The 13,982-nt window shown below is 44.1% G+C and overlaps 1 protein-coding gene across 1 annotated transcript in view; it reads left to right on the top strand.

The window, feature by feature from the left end:
• Positions 1-13,982, top strand: part of LOC146796476 (uromodulin-like) — a 583,380-nt gene that overhangs the window by 101,307 nt on the left and 468,091 nt on the right. The window contains exons 6-7 of the mRNA XM_085629079.1: positions 269-507; positions 639-761. Coding sequence (XP_085485205.1) covers positions 269-507; positions 639-761 — 362 coding nt within the window. The remainder of the gene's footprint in view (positions 1-268; positions 508-638; positions 762-13,982) is intronic.

The raw sequence follows: 13,982 nt of genomic DNA, 5'->3' as shown, positions 1-13,982 counted from the left end.
ACGAAAAGCAACCACTGGAGGAGTCTGAGAATGCAAACCCCATTGGTAGAATCTGTGTTGGAGTTAACATTTTCAGAATTAGTAGAATGGGAATGTCTTGGAGGTAGGATCCACATTATATGTAATGGCTGGTATGATGAAGCAGGATGTTCACTTAATCAATGTCTTGAACAGTTCCTTTTCACAAGTATGTCTTAACATTAGATTAGAGAAGATGCAGTGGCACAGCCAATATAAGTCATCCATTGATTTTTTTCCTTTTATTCAGGTGTTGGTCCCAAATACAACACAACTTCAGTAAGCGAGTTCTCCGCCTTCTTCAATATGCTTGATGCAACTGGCGGTGGTGACTGTCCGGAACTGGCCATTCATGGACTTGAACTGGCTCTGATGACTTCTCCACCTCATTCTTTCATACTCGTTCTCACAGATGCTTCTGCAAAGGACTATAACGACCTTGAGATATTGGATCATGTATATTCATTAATCAACACTACTCATTCCCAGGTATGGCCCGAATTTCGTTTTTTCTATACATAGATATTTATTGTATTAAGTACTCTAACTAGACATGTATTGATTAGTGAAAACAATTTAAATGGGAACATTTTGATTATGACTCATTTTGTCTCGTCTAGATTTTCTTTTTGACTACCGGGCTGTGTAATGGTGTAAATGATCCTCAGTTCCTGGTTTACAGAGACATTGCAGCCAGAAGTTTTGGGCACGTGTTTCAAGTGCACCTCTCAGATTTGGGGAAAGTAAGTCAATAAAATGCCACCCTCAATATATATGTTTTTTTTTTCTCTGCTATGTAAATGTTATCCTAATTGACACATTTAGGTGAATGACCTGTGGAAAAGAATAGAATTCAGCATTAAAGTCATGTTACAAGAACATTTTAAATCCACTATTTTCCCTGCACCTTTTGTTCCAATTCTTCTTCACAATTCATTTTCCCCTTTTTGAAAGATGGATGACTCACCATGCTTCACAATCAAAATCTAGGCTATATTTTCCCTTAACCTCTAATATAGCATGACGCATTGTATTACTCATACATGTGGGAGCAGAGTCATACCCACAATTCAGGGCACCCCGAAATTCAAATCATCCACATTTTTACCTCATGCAGTACTTCCCTGGGTTGATCTTGCTCAAAAAGGCACCCTCCCCAAAAGCAGTGTAATAATTATAAGTAATTGGGACCACTCAATAATTGAGTCCAAGATCAGTGAAAAGTTTTATTACAAACATTTCCAAAATCAAGCAATATAGAATAAATCTCACAAAGGCTCAAATGCAAAGTTATACAAACTAATCAAAATCAGAAATTCATCTAAGTACCAATTGAGCAGCAAAATCATAAAGCAATCAAAGAGCATCCCTTGTAAAAAAAGGGAAATCAAAAAAGGGAAATCTTTCAAAAATCTGGTCCAGCCCCAGAATCATGGGTTTCTTATTTACAATTCTTGCATAGCAAAATAGAGAAAGAATAGAATCCTTGTGGCATGATCACAATTCACAGCTCTCTTGGCAAATCAGAAAAAGACATGTTATCATTAAGTACACAAGCACTATCCAATTTTAAGACAGCATCCATCATCTTCCATGTTAGTATCATACGGAGATGTTCAAAGTGATATGGAAATTTTTACCAATGATGGTTGTTAGACCTGTTAGCCTCAGGGTGGTCCATTGTTGGTGCTGAAATTTGGTGTTGTTGGCCTAAGGGCTCTGTGCACTTTACCACTGCTGCCCAATGGCAAAGTGCTTGTGCTCACTCCCCTAAACAAGGATTGATTGGCATATTTAATTTACTTATATGTCCCTTGTAGAGTGATACCCTTGTAAAGTGATACACCATGTACCCAGGGCCAATAAATTAAATGCTACCAGTGGCCCTGAGGCACATATTGTGCCACCCACTTACGTAGCACCTTAAAACATGTCCCAAGAATCCATTGCTGCCTGAATGCAGTTTTGAACTGACATGTTGACTTGCCATTTAAACCCCCTTTCAAAACCTTAAACTCCCCTTTTATTACATCTAAGGCACCCCTAAGTTAAGCCCTAGGTATCCTTTAGAGCAGGGTGCTGTGTAATTCAAAGGTTGAACATGTACTTGTAAGTTTTACATGTCCTGGTAAGGAAAATGTTCTACATTTGTTTTTTGCTATTGTGAGGCCTACCCCTCCCATGAGATAATATTAGGGATTACTTACTACATTTAAAACGCTGCAATTTCCAATTAGGAGCAGGTAGCTATATCATGTTTGTTATCTATGGACTTGTAATGATACATCCTCTTTAATGGTAAAGTCAAAAAAAAAATTCTTGCATTCTTGAAATTGACACTTTTAGTTGTCATTTTCTTGCCCTTTGTTCTTAGTGCCTACACCCTGTCTTGGGTGACAAGAGTGGGAGTAGCTGACAGTTGGACATTGTGAATTCCTCCCAGACAGTCACACAATAGAGGGATTAGGTGTGCCAGAATGGGCCATTTCCTGGAAGGATGGGCGCGCAGAGCTGAGCACAGCCCCACTTGCAACGGAATAGGTTGTTCTCTGCCTTCACACCAAGGACCTAACACCTACCCATTTTCACTGTAGCCAGCTAGGAGGCAGGCCAGGGGAGGCAGGAAATTCCGTGTACCTCAAAGAACCTTTCTAGAAGCTTTTACAACCTTCCAGAACAAGGGCACCAGAGAATAAGAATAAGACCTACAGACCCACTCTTTAGTTCACTCCTATACTGCGGAAGGTTTCTCAGAGGACTGCCTGCTGCTGCAATCTACTGTGCACTCTACCAGACTGCTTTGCTGTAGCTGTGAGGACAGCTTTGCTGTCTGCTTGAACCCTTAGAGGCTAGCCCTGCTTTTGAGTCATATTGCTTCACCTGCAGCCAGGACTACCAGAGTGACTCCAGGGGCTAGTTTGCTGGCATCCTGTTCAGAGCACCAGTATCACAAAAGGTTCACACCAAACTCTCACCAGGACACAGCCTGAGTAAATCCTGACCCCGAAGTGGTGTCCCACCAGTCCTGGATCCTTGGTTGTGCTGCTAAAGTTGCTCAAATGGCCGAATTCCAAAACTGAGGACTTAGAAACTTTTTGCCCAAAAACTACTCTGATAATCAGGAGGAGACTGGGCCCAACCTGCGCGCCTATCTGCCTTAGGTGAATCGCCGGTCAGATTGACTTTGCGGCTTCCCCCACTAAGTTCTTCTATGCGGTGGCAAAACCTTTTCAGTGGTCCTTCGCCAAGGGGGTATCCGGCCTCGTGGAACTGTGTTCAGCTACCGCCCTCTGCCTCATCCCACTAGAGATTTTTTACTTCCATTTCAGAAACTAAGTCCAAACTTAGAAATCTTCCCCGTAGCTTCGACCTGAGGCTATCCGATGACGAGTCTCCCTCCTTGGAGAACTCCTGCATCCTTACCCTGCTGAACTTGAGCTTTTCAGAAACTTTTTTACAGAAATTGTTTTAAGTCCGAAGGTAAGTGGTGACTGGGCCCAATCCACTTCTTGTAACTAAAACACGCTTTATCACGGTCGGTCACATTTTTCAACTTTGACTCGGTCTCACGCGACTACATCAGCAGTTGGCAATTTGATCTTTTAGGATCAACTTTTCACTAAAAACTTTAGAAATATATTGATTGATTGGATTGAATTTTGGTGTAAAGTAATTTATTAAACTGTACTCTATTTTTCTAAATTGTTTTTGATATTTTCCTTGTATTGCGTTTTCACTTTATTACTGAGTGTATGTTGCATAAATACTTCGGGTCAGATTTATGTTAGACTTGCGGCACTTTTACGCCGCAGTTGCGTCACTTTTGTGACGCAGCGGCGGCGTAAACCCTGCGCCACGTTGCGCCCTATTTACATTGTGATGCATCTATGGAGATGCGTCATGGTGTAAAGCCCTGCGCCACATTAAACCTGCGTCAGGTTTAATGTATGCAGGGTGGGCGTTCCATCGTAAAAGCCTCGGAAAAGTGACGCAGTGAAATCTACAAGATTTCACTCAGTCACTTTTCTGACGCTGCTGCGTCAAAACCTTGCGCCTGCTTGAAGCAGGCGTAAGGCATGACGCAGCATGTTAGGTATGGGCAGCCCCTAAACATTGCTGGAGTTGCGTCGTGCTTGCGACACGACTCCAGCAATGCGCCGCCCTTATGCCATCAGATGCGTCACGCATCTGTTTATCCTTGCGCCACGATGCGCTGCATTGTAAATGCAGCGCATCTGTGGTAGCGCAAGGGTAAACTTGCGTGACGCATCTTTCCTGGTGCATCCCTGCTGATTTGCAGGGATGCGCCAGGAAACGTAAATCTGCCCCATAATACATTGCCTCAAAGTTGCCGCTGACTGCCTTTGTGCCAAGCTACCCTGGGTAAAGCACAGGTTGATTTAGTGACTTTTTGTGGCTCACCCTGCAAGGGATTGTGTCTCCTGCTTGACCAGGGTTCACCCCCCAGCCAACCAACAACTCAATTTCTTGAAATGGTTCACACTAATAAATAGGACCAGGCCGAGCAACGGAACTACAGGGGAAGGGCCTTGAAAAAAACAACAGTCAGGAACACTAGAAAAAATCTGTTACATCAGCTTGTCTTTGCTGTGCAGAACTTGTGAGGAGAGAAGGGGGACCAGGTGTGAGAGGGTGAATACAGGAGTGAATGAGAGAACAGCTTCAGAACAGCATCCATATTATTCAAGATGATGTTTACATACAAATGTGTCATCACTAAATGACATTAATAAACACACTTCTCTACCATATTATGCTCGTTTCAACTGCAATCATGTTAACACATCACTTGCGTTTTGGAAACAACATAAAAAATATTATTCTTTCATATGACTTTTCAGATAAAATATAAACTCCGAAAAATGGTACTACGTACACAAGATTGCAGGAACTTAATTTACTAACCTTTCCTGAAGCAGAAAATCCCATATATGTCCAGGTTGTAAATGGGTCGTTTCCTCCTAAAGTTTCAAAGGACAAGTGGTGCATGTGAGAAAGTTTCGAACGGTAAACAACACACTGCATTCTTTCCCTGGTGGCCGAAATAAACTCCAGACGCGTATCCATACATATCAGCAGCACTGTATGTTTTCTTAGGCTGCTTAAAATAGTGAACTTCATGTTCGTCGGGACCCTTCCTCTAGGTGCTAGTCATAGGCACTCTTTATTTTTTGTAAAGTGTTAGATCTGCTGATAGCTCTTTTGTTATACTCTCAAGCAGGAACTCATCAGAAGGAACAGTGAGCAAATATATTAATTACATAAGATCTGTGGGCTCGTTCCTTGGATCAATGAAGATGTCAGACATATGTAGGTTGTCAAATAGTTTGAGGTCTGTTTAAAGCTAAAGAAAGGAACTTTAAGGAAAGGGGTTTTCACACCACCCATACGGTGACAAGTATAGAGTCTATAAAAATGAGAACATATGGAAAAAATATATATTTTGCGATTCCATGTACCACAACTAAAACAGCAGTGCCTAATATTTATCAGCAGAAATAACCTGAGTATCGAACTGCCATACATTTAAATACATATTCATAGAAACTGACCTCAACTGTGTTTCGTTGGCTTGTCCTTGAATAGATCTGAACATAATAGAAAATATATGCTCGAGTTTTTCTGTCTTAAACAAACCTCGTGACATTAAATGAAAAGTAGCCAGGCCATATTTCTGTCATTGTTTCCTCACAAGAACCAAAACATCTAGAACATTGTAATTTTGTAATTTTAAATACACATTTAAACAAATTAGCAAAAACAAAGATATCTGCTCTCAAGTTTATCAAGTAAGTACAATGTGAGCATGAGGTTTGTACGAATTCATAATTTTATTGTCATAAATCAATCATTCAAACAGCATTTGTAAAGCGCAACACTGTCACCCCTAGCGGTATCTGGTCACTGTGTCTCCATCGAAGAGCCAGGTCTTAAGTCTCCTTTTGAAGTCTGCCAGTGAGGAGGTCTTGGCAGCGATGTAGGAGAAGGAGCAGCCACCGATGTAGCAGATGCGCAGGGTGTGTGTGAGTGAAGAGGAGCGCAGGTGTCTACCGGGTTGGTGGAAGTCCAGGTGATGGTTGATGTAGGCAGGTCCCAGGTCATGGAGGGCTTTGTAGGTGTGTGTGAGGATCTTCAATTGGAATCTTTTCTGGATGGGGAACCAGTGGAGGTCTCCCAGGTGGGGGGCGATGTGGGTTCATTAGGGGAGGTCCAACATGAGTCTGGCTGCAGTGTTCTGTATGGTCTGGAGTCTTCTGCGAAGCTGGGTGGAGATGATGGAGTAGAGGGTGTTGCCGTATTGGAGGCAGATGGTGATGGTGACGAGGGCCTGGGTGACGGTCTCTCTGGTGTTAGTTGGGATCCATCTGAAGATTCTGTGGAGCATGTGAAGTGTGTGGAAGCAGGAGGAGGCGACTATGTTGACTCGTCGTTTCATGGTCAGTTGGCTGTCGAGGATGATGCTGAGGTGGCGTGCATGGTCATTTGGTGTGGGTGTAAGTGAGTGCTGTAGGCCACCAGCTGTGGTCCAATGCGGAGGTGTTCTTCCTGAAGATCAGTATTTCAGTTTTGTCAGAGTTGAGTTGGAGACAGTTGTCTCTCATCTATTTGACTAAGTTTGTCATGGCGTTGCAGAAGTTGGTTTTGGTGTTGCAGGAGTCCTTGGTTAGTGAGAGGATCAAATGTGTGTCATCTGTGTAGGAGATTATGTTGGGCCCATGGGTTTTAACGATGTCTGGGTGGGGGGTCATGTAGGTGGGGCTGAGGGATGATACTTGTGGTACGCTGCATATGATGTCTTTTGGTGCGGAGGTGAAGGAAGGCAGTCAGATGCTCTGTGTGTGTCCTGTAAGGAAGAAGGCGATCCACATGAGGACGTCTTGCTGTAGGTCAAAGTTGTAAAGTCTGTTGATGAGGGTGTAGTGGTAGACTGTGTCAAATGCCATGGAGAGGTTGATGAGGTTTAGGGCCACAGTTTCTCCACAGTCGAGGAGTGTTCTGATGTCGTCTTTGGTGGCAATCAGTGCAGTCTCAGTGCTGTGGTAGGCACGTAATCCTAAACATGAGCCATCCTGTAGGGGGTCTTGTTCAAGGTATTTGTTGAGCGGCTGTTTGATGGCTTTCACAAGTACTTTGGCCTGGTAGGGAAGCAGAGAGATCGGACAATAATGTTTGAGATTGCCGGAGTTGGCAGCGGCTTTCTTTAGGAGGGGTCTGACGTCTGTGTGCTTCCATCTGTCTAGGAAGGTTGCTGTGGAGATGGAGGTGTTGAGGATGCTGGTGAGTTGCATGCTGATTAGGTTCGTTGTGAAGTTGTGGAGGTGGTGGAGTCAGGGGTCGGTCGGTGCCCCTGAGTGGATGGAGGAAATGATGGCTGAGCGGGGACCAGGGGGTAATGGTTTGGCTGACGTTCGCTGGTTGGTTGAGGTCGCTGGTGTAGAGGGTGGCGGGTTGGAGGTTGAAATTGTTGTAGATGTTGGTCATCTTGCTGTGCAAGTAGTCGGAGAGGGTGTTGCAGAGTCCTTGGGAGGGGTGGATGGTGTTCTCTATGGCTGTCGGGTTGGACAACTCTTGGACTATTCTGAAGAGTTGGTTTGTGTGGTTGGCCACCTAGTCAATGCGGGTGGTGATGGTTGCTTTCTTGGCTCCCTTGATGTGCCAGTGATAGTCGCTGAGCTGTTCCATCAATGGTGTTCTTGGTGGCATGCCATAATTTCTCCAGTTGGTGGTAGTTGAGCTTGGTGGTCCTGAGTTCTCTGCATGTTTGAAGGTCTCCATGCGGTCGGTGATCCATGCAGTGAAATTCTAGATGACCTGGTCAAGGTCTCATGAGGCCTCGGTTGTGAGGTGGTGAGGGCTTGTGACCACTGAGTTTTGGTGACCTTGCTCCAGCTGCGATGGGAGGAGATCTGATGCCTGGTGATGTTGTGCTGGGCGTTGGTGAAGGTGAAGTGTACGATGGTGTGGTCAGTCCAGGTGAGGTCTGTGGTGTGGCTGAATTTTATTCTGTCACTGGAGGTTAAAATGGGGTCAAGTACGTGTTCAGCTTTGGGCATGGTTTCGGTGACCAGTTGGATGAGGCCGATGTTGTCCAGGTTCTCCAGGAGAGCGATAGAGTTGAAGTCATTGGTGTCGTTGCTGTGGAAATTGAGGTCGGCAAGTAGGACATAGTGGTGAGAGTCGACTGCTAGGGGGGCGATGAGGTTGGGGATGGCATCACAGAATGATGCTCGGGATCCAGGGGGTCTGTAGGAGAGGGTGCCTCTTATCGTGGTCTTCACATCAGTTTGAAGTAGGAAGTTGAGGTGTTCCATGAGAGGCGTGGGGTCGTCGTTGGTCATGGTGCATCTGATGGTTTCCTTGAAGATGAAGACCATACCTCTGCCTTGTTTGTTGGCTTGGTCTCGGTGTATCATCTTGTAGCCTAAGGGAGTAGCGGTGGTAGGATGTTTGGGTTTGAAGAGGGGTTGAGCCACATTTTGGCAATGAAGACAACGTCCATGCAGAGGGTGGTGATGGTGTCCCATGTGTCTGTGGCGTGTTTGCAGAGTGAGTGGGCATTGAGCAGGATACAATTGAGCTCTTGTAGGGTTTTCGTTGGGGTTGTGGGCAGGAATGGTGCGGGCTCTTTCGTAGGTTGTATTGCAGGAGAAGAGGCAGTGCCGGCAGGTAAAGGTTCCTTTGGTGGATTGTGCGGAGGCGGAGACACAGCTGTTGTTATGGCATCTGGAATCCAGGAGTTCCTTGGCGGTGTGCTTCCAGGTGGCAGAAGGGCCAGGGGTCCTGTCGCTGGTCATTGTGCAACCAGCAGTGCGTTGGCTGCGCTCTTCCGCAGCATGCCATGCGGCGGCATCCATTATTGACTGTGTTGGATGGTTCTAAGCTAATGACATCATTTTGTAATTTAACAAACTTATGAAACTTTGAATTTTTGTTTTTTTGTTTCTCTAATGCCTCAGGCAAAATTGTCCTGTTTTTCAATGGAGACAGTAATATATTTGCTCAGGCACTTGTAAACAGCACCTGAACAGCATTGCACATTCCTTTCCTCCACTTTATTCCATTTATTAACTGCTCTAAAGCACATATACATGTAAGCAAGCAAGCACAGATGCACACACAAAACAAACCAGTGTGTCCAAATCATTTCTATAATAAATTAGCCATCGCCTCTACACAAACAAATTGTGAATGAGGGAGGATGCTACCAAGCAATGACACTGCAACATATCAACAGTAATAAAACTGCTTGGATGAACTTCATAAAACAGAACCCATATTTTCCACATTACAGTTCTTACAATATACTTGAAACCTGTAATAGTAGTAAATATAGAGGATTTAAGCTGTGACTCATATGCAATCTCACAAAAGGGCAAATCGGTCATAAGAGGATTCAAGTGTAGAGCTTAACTATTGTGTCATTAGCGTTTGTGTTTTTATACAAATAATTTACTAAGCAATTAACCTGTGAATAATTCCTAAAATAAGTCATCTCGAGCATCAGGGAGGAAGATGAATAATTGATCACACCCTCCCACACACTCTTATTTGGGGTTTGTGTGACACTCCTCAAATGGTAATGTTTCCTTTGAAGGGGGTGATGTGCTTTTTATCAAGGTCAATATTTATTGAATTTGATCTGATGATGACCTCCTCGTTGTGGTCAGTCCGCTGCCCAATAATAAAGCTGAAAAGCTGAAAAGTTGTAAGCTTACCTACAAACAGGTAGACTTCCCTCCAAGACTGCAAATGTTATCACTTGGCTTCCTAACTTCACGCATGTGGTGATGCGGCTAGACAATGAACCCAACCAACAATGCTTATTGCTGGATGTATGTCCTGGTGACACCCCTCTTGGTTGCTGTTTCTATGTTCATGACAACTGGGTCCTGAAGTCGCTTATTTAATAGACCTGATGTCCTTAGTATGTAATTGATTGGCCAAGTGAGTCATGAAGAAGATGACATTCTTAAGTTGAACCAAGGCATGGGGTCTGCCACAAATTTTTGCAGGCTGATGACAGAGTCTAGTGTCATAAGGTGAATCAAAAAATTAATAAAAAAAGAATGTTGCATAATAAAGAATCTGAACAGTGGGGAAATACTTCAGATAATTAAGGAAGCAAAGGCTGGGTTTATGGTCCAGTCAGACCATTTTTGGATGTACATTAAACTGGTGTGTGCTGCCTGAAAAACATGCTAAAGTACATAAAAAGTGATGGACAGAATCCTTGAATTAATCTTAGCCCCTGGTAATTCCTCAGGGCTGCACCCCAGTCCATTGTTATTTTGCACACCATGCACCCCAATTTGGACCCAGGCTTATGCAAATCATTCTTTACCCTGCTCCAATGGAAACAGTCCCGTTCAAACTCCCAGCCCTGGCTTGCCTGAACCGAAACACAAGCAACCAAGAACCAGTTTTGTCCTTGTTAGTGCTCATCAGCCAGGTATAGCTTGGTTCCAGTGACACAGTGTGTACAGAACCCAGGTCTGGGCATACTCATCCCACTTAGGGTGACACACTAAAGTATACAAAAAAGTGATGGATGGAATGCTTGAATGAATCGAAGCCACTGGTAATTACTTGGGCCTGCATCCCAATCCATCATTGTTTTGTACACCTGCAATAGGACCCTGCCGTATCCAAATCAGTTTTGAGCCTGCTCCAGTGGGAACAGTCCAAATTGAACTACCATGTTATATCTTCCCCGATGCACAACACAAGCAACCTGGGCCTGTGTTTGACTGTGGACAAATTGCTTTGTTTTAAGTTTAAGCAGTATATACTTGGTGCACATAAAAGTCCAAAAACAGGTTGTCTGCATTCTAAATTGGCGATACTATCCCTTTTCCTGGCAAAAAGGTACATAGTCATACATTGACTGTAGAGACCCGACCTTTAACTGAAAATGTGGAGATGAGACTTGAGAGAATGGTGTTGACATGGAGGTACGCATGTCAATGGTTAGAATGGATGATAAGCAGATGAGAAACTTGTGTGGCTGCAAGGAAATGATTGATCTATGGGATGGCTGCACTGGTGAGGAGGGTCCCCAACACATTTTACCCTTTGCTGCTGTTTTTAGCAGTAAGACGGTACAGGACAAATGGAGATGCAATATCAGGAACTTCCATCAGTCCTAGTTGTATTCAGCACTGGTACACTCTGCTTTGAATATATCATGCTCGATTTTGAAAACTATAGTGTTTTGTATCTGTTAATGTAGTGCCTTGTTTCTATATTCATACAACCCAATACAAAATATTTCATACAAAAATACATCTCAGCTTAGAAATATGTAGAAAGCAGAATAAGGAACCAGAGACAGGACAACATCTCTGTACAATGAAGTAGGGTTGCAGATGAATCTACATAGTTGTTGAAGATAACGCAGCAAATAGGCCCTTACTGATGTTAAAAAAGAATGGGAGAGGGGAAGATGGGAGAGTCTCTTACATACTGCCAAATGTAAAGATCATCACACATGCTGGAATATATATCCTCTGGTAGCAGAAAAGGGTCTGGACCCATAGAAGTTAATATTTCAGCCAGTGACTGGTTGGCCCATTATTCGAGCTTGTATGTTGAGAAGGGCGAATTGACCTCTGTAGTTACGGTCCATGGGTCCGGGGATCTGGGGGCATATAACTCAGGGCCTAGTAGAGGAGGAAGATAGTATTGAAGTGTATGGCCCAGGGTGGTGGGGAGGTGGTATTGTACCTACCAAAGTGCGGGGTTTAGATAAAATGCAGCTTTCCTGAAAGGGGTCCCCTTGCTTGGGCTGGGGCTGAAATCATTCTCATACACAACAAAGGCCCTCGCAATGCACCAGCCAACTATAGACCCATAAGCTGTTTTGTAGGGTCATATTTGACAGGCGACAGGTGTGGATGGAAGGAAATTACATTATGTCGCCTCTTCAGGCGGGCTTTAGGGAGGCGCCAAGTACAATCAATCAGGTGTTCTCATTCCTGATGGTGTACTGGAAGGTGGTCACCTTGGGGGTTGGCCGCTTTTATGGCATATTTTTGTGGACCTTCATTCCGCATTCAATTTAGTCCCAATACCCACACTGTGGCAGGTGCTACAATAGCCAGGGGTACCCAGTGACCTACATGATATTATTGTGAAGTTGCACATGAACAACTATGTGCAGGTGAGGTGCAGCCAGGCTGGCAAGCTGACTGAGCCATTCCCTGTAAGCAGTGGGTTAAGGCAGGGTTGTGTACTCACCCTGGCACTTTTTTCTCTTTACATAATTGGCCCTATAGACTTCCTTGGGCAGAATGACAACGCTCCCAGGTTGGCAAACATGAGGATTCTTGCCCTCATGTTCACCATCTATACCCTTTTATTGTCTAAATCTCCCACGGGTCTGCAAGAGCTCCTGGAACGCTTTGAGCACTTTGAAGGGTTCGGGGTCATGAAATTAATGTAGGCAAGATGAAGTACATGATCTTAAACCCAAGGCACTTGACTAGGGCTAATCCAGTCCTAGCAGGGACTCCCTTAGAAAGAGTTCATACTTTCACGTATCTGGGCATCACATTGACCGAACATTTGGGGTGGCAAACACATGTTACCCAGCACAGGTTAAAATAAGAGCAAGGTGCAGGGCGTATATCAAAGATGGTACAAAGCTTGCAATTTCGACCTGCCCACCCGACCCTACAAGTATATCAACTGCAAGCTATGGGGACAGCATTCAATGACGCAGAGCTGTGGGGCCATTTGGATGCATCCATGCTAGACTTAGTGGAAAACCGGTTCATCCGGCAGCTGGCAGGTGTTCCTATAAATACTACTAGACTTGATCTCGGGTTGAGAGCACAGTCAGCTAAAATAGTTGTACGCCCTATCCTGTATTGGAGGAGGATCTGGGTTACTCCAGAGCTCCATCAGTATCGGGCAGGGTTAGTAGAAATACGTTGTCTTGCGGGTTCCCGCAAATTACCTTGGGTCAAGTACATAAAAACGACCCTGGGAGAAATTGGGCTTGTAACTTTGTGGGGTGCTCCCAATAAGAAATGGAAGATATCTATGAACATCATTAAAACAGTCTACTGGCAGCATAAAGATCTTATATTCCTTTCCCAGGATAATTGAGGCTCTATGACTGACACATTTCTAATAGTCAAAGATTTTTACAGCAGAGAAGATTTCCTGGATGAGATCGAACATCCTCTGGCCAGGCGTTTGTTCTTGCAACTACGTTATGGGACACTACCCTTTCATTCTTTCACAGCCAAGTGGGCCAAAGTCCCTAGGTTTGATGACCGGTGGTGCCCGACTTATGGTGCCCTTAAGGAGACCCTTGAACATGTTCTGTTCTTCTGCCTGGCTTATGTGATCAGTAGGTGATGGTGGATATTTCCACTGTGTCTAAACTTGTGCACTAGAGAGTATAAAGTTGCCCTAAGGATTCTTAAAACCGATCTCAGCAAGCCACAGATCTTTGCACTCACCAATTACTTGATGGCTTTGTGGTGAGCTAGGGCCATTTGGATTACAGGACAGTTTCCAAATGGCTGACAGGCTCCTGGAGCCCATCGGAAGCCAGCCAGAATGACTGGCCGGTTTCAATTCCGACCAGCAATATTGTAATCAGCCAGTCAGAATTGAAGCCGACAATCTCTGTCGTAAAGCCTCTAACCTAAGAGCGGAGGCTTTACGACAGAGATCATAATAGGCCCCTAAGAAAGAAGTAACAAGATTTCCAATTTACTAAACTGAATAAAGGGTCACAATATAAAGAAATAGGAGAAAGAGTCCGCTCTATCCAAGGACAAAAATATTACAGTAGATATTGTATATTTGACAAATTAGTTCAAAAGATTATGAGTATTTCCCTACGATGAAAAGAATATTACAAGTGACCTATGGAGCTGAAATTGTACAGCATCTAAAAGACTACAACGCCATTATGCTTTTTAAGGGTT

The sequence above is a fragment of the Triturus cristatus genome, chromosome 10 (genome assembly GCF_964204655.1).
Source record: "Triturus cristatus chromosome 10, aTriCri1.1, whole genome shotgun sequence".
NCBI classification, from domain to species: Eukaryota; Metazoa; Chordata; class Amphibia; order Caudata; family Salamandridae; genus Triturus; species Triturus cristatus.
This window is presented reverse-complemented; position numbering and strand designations above follow the sequence as displayed.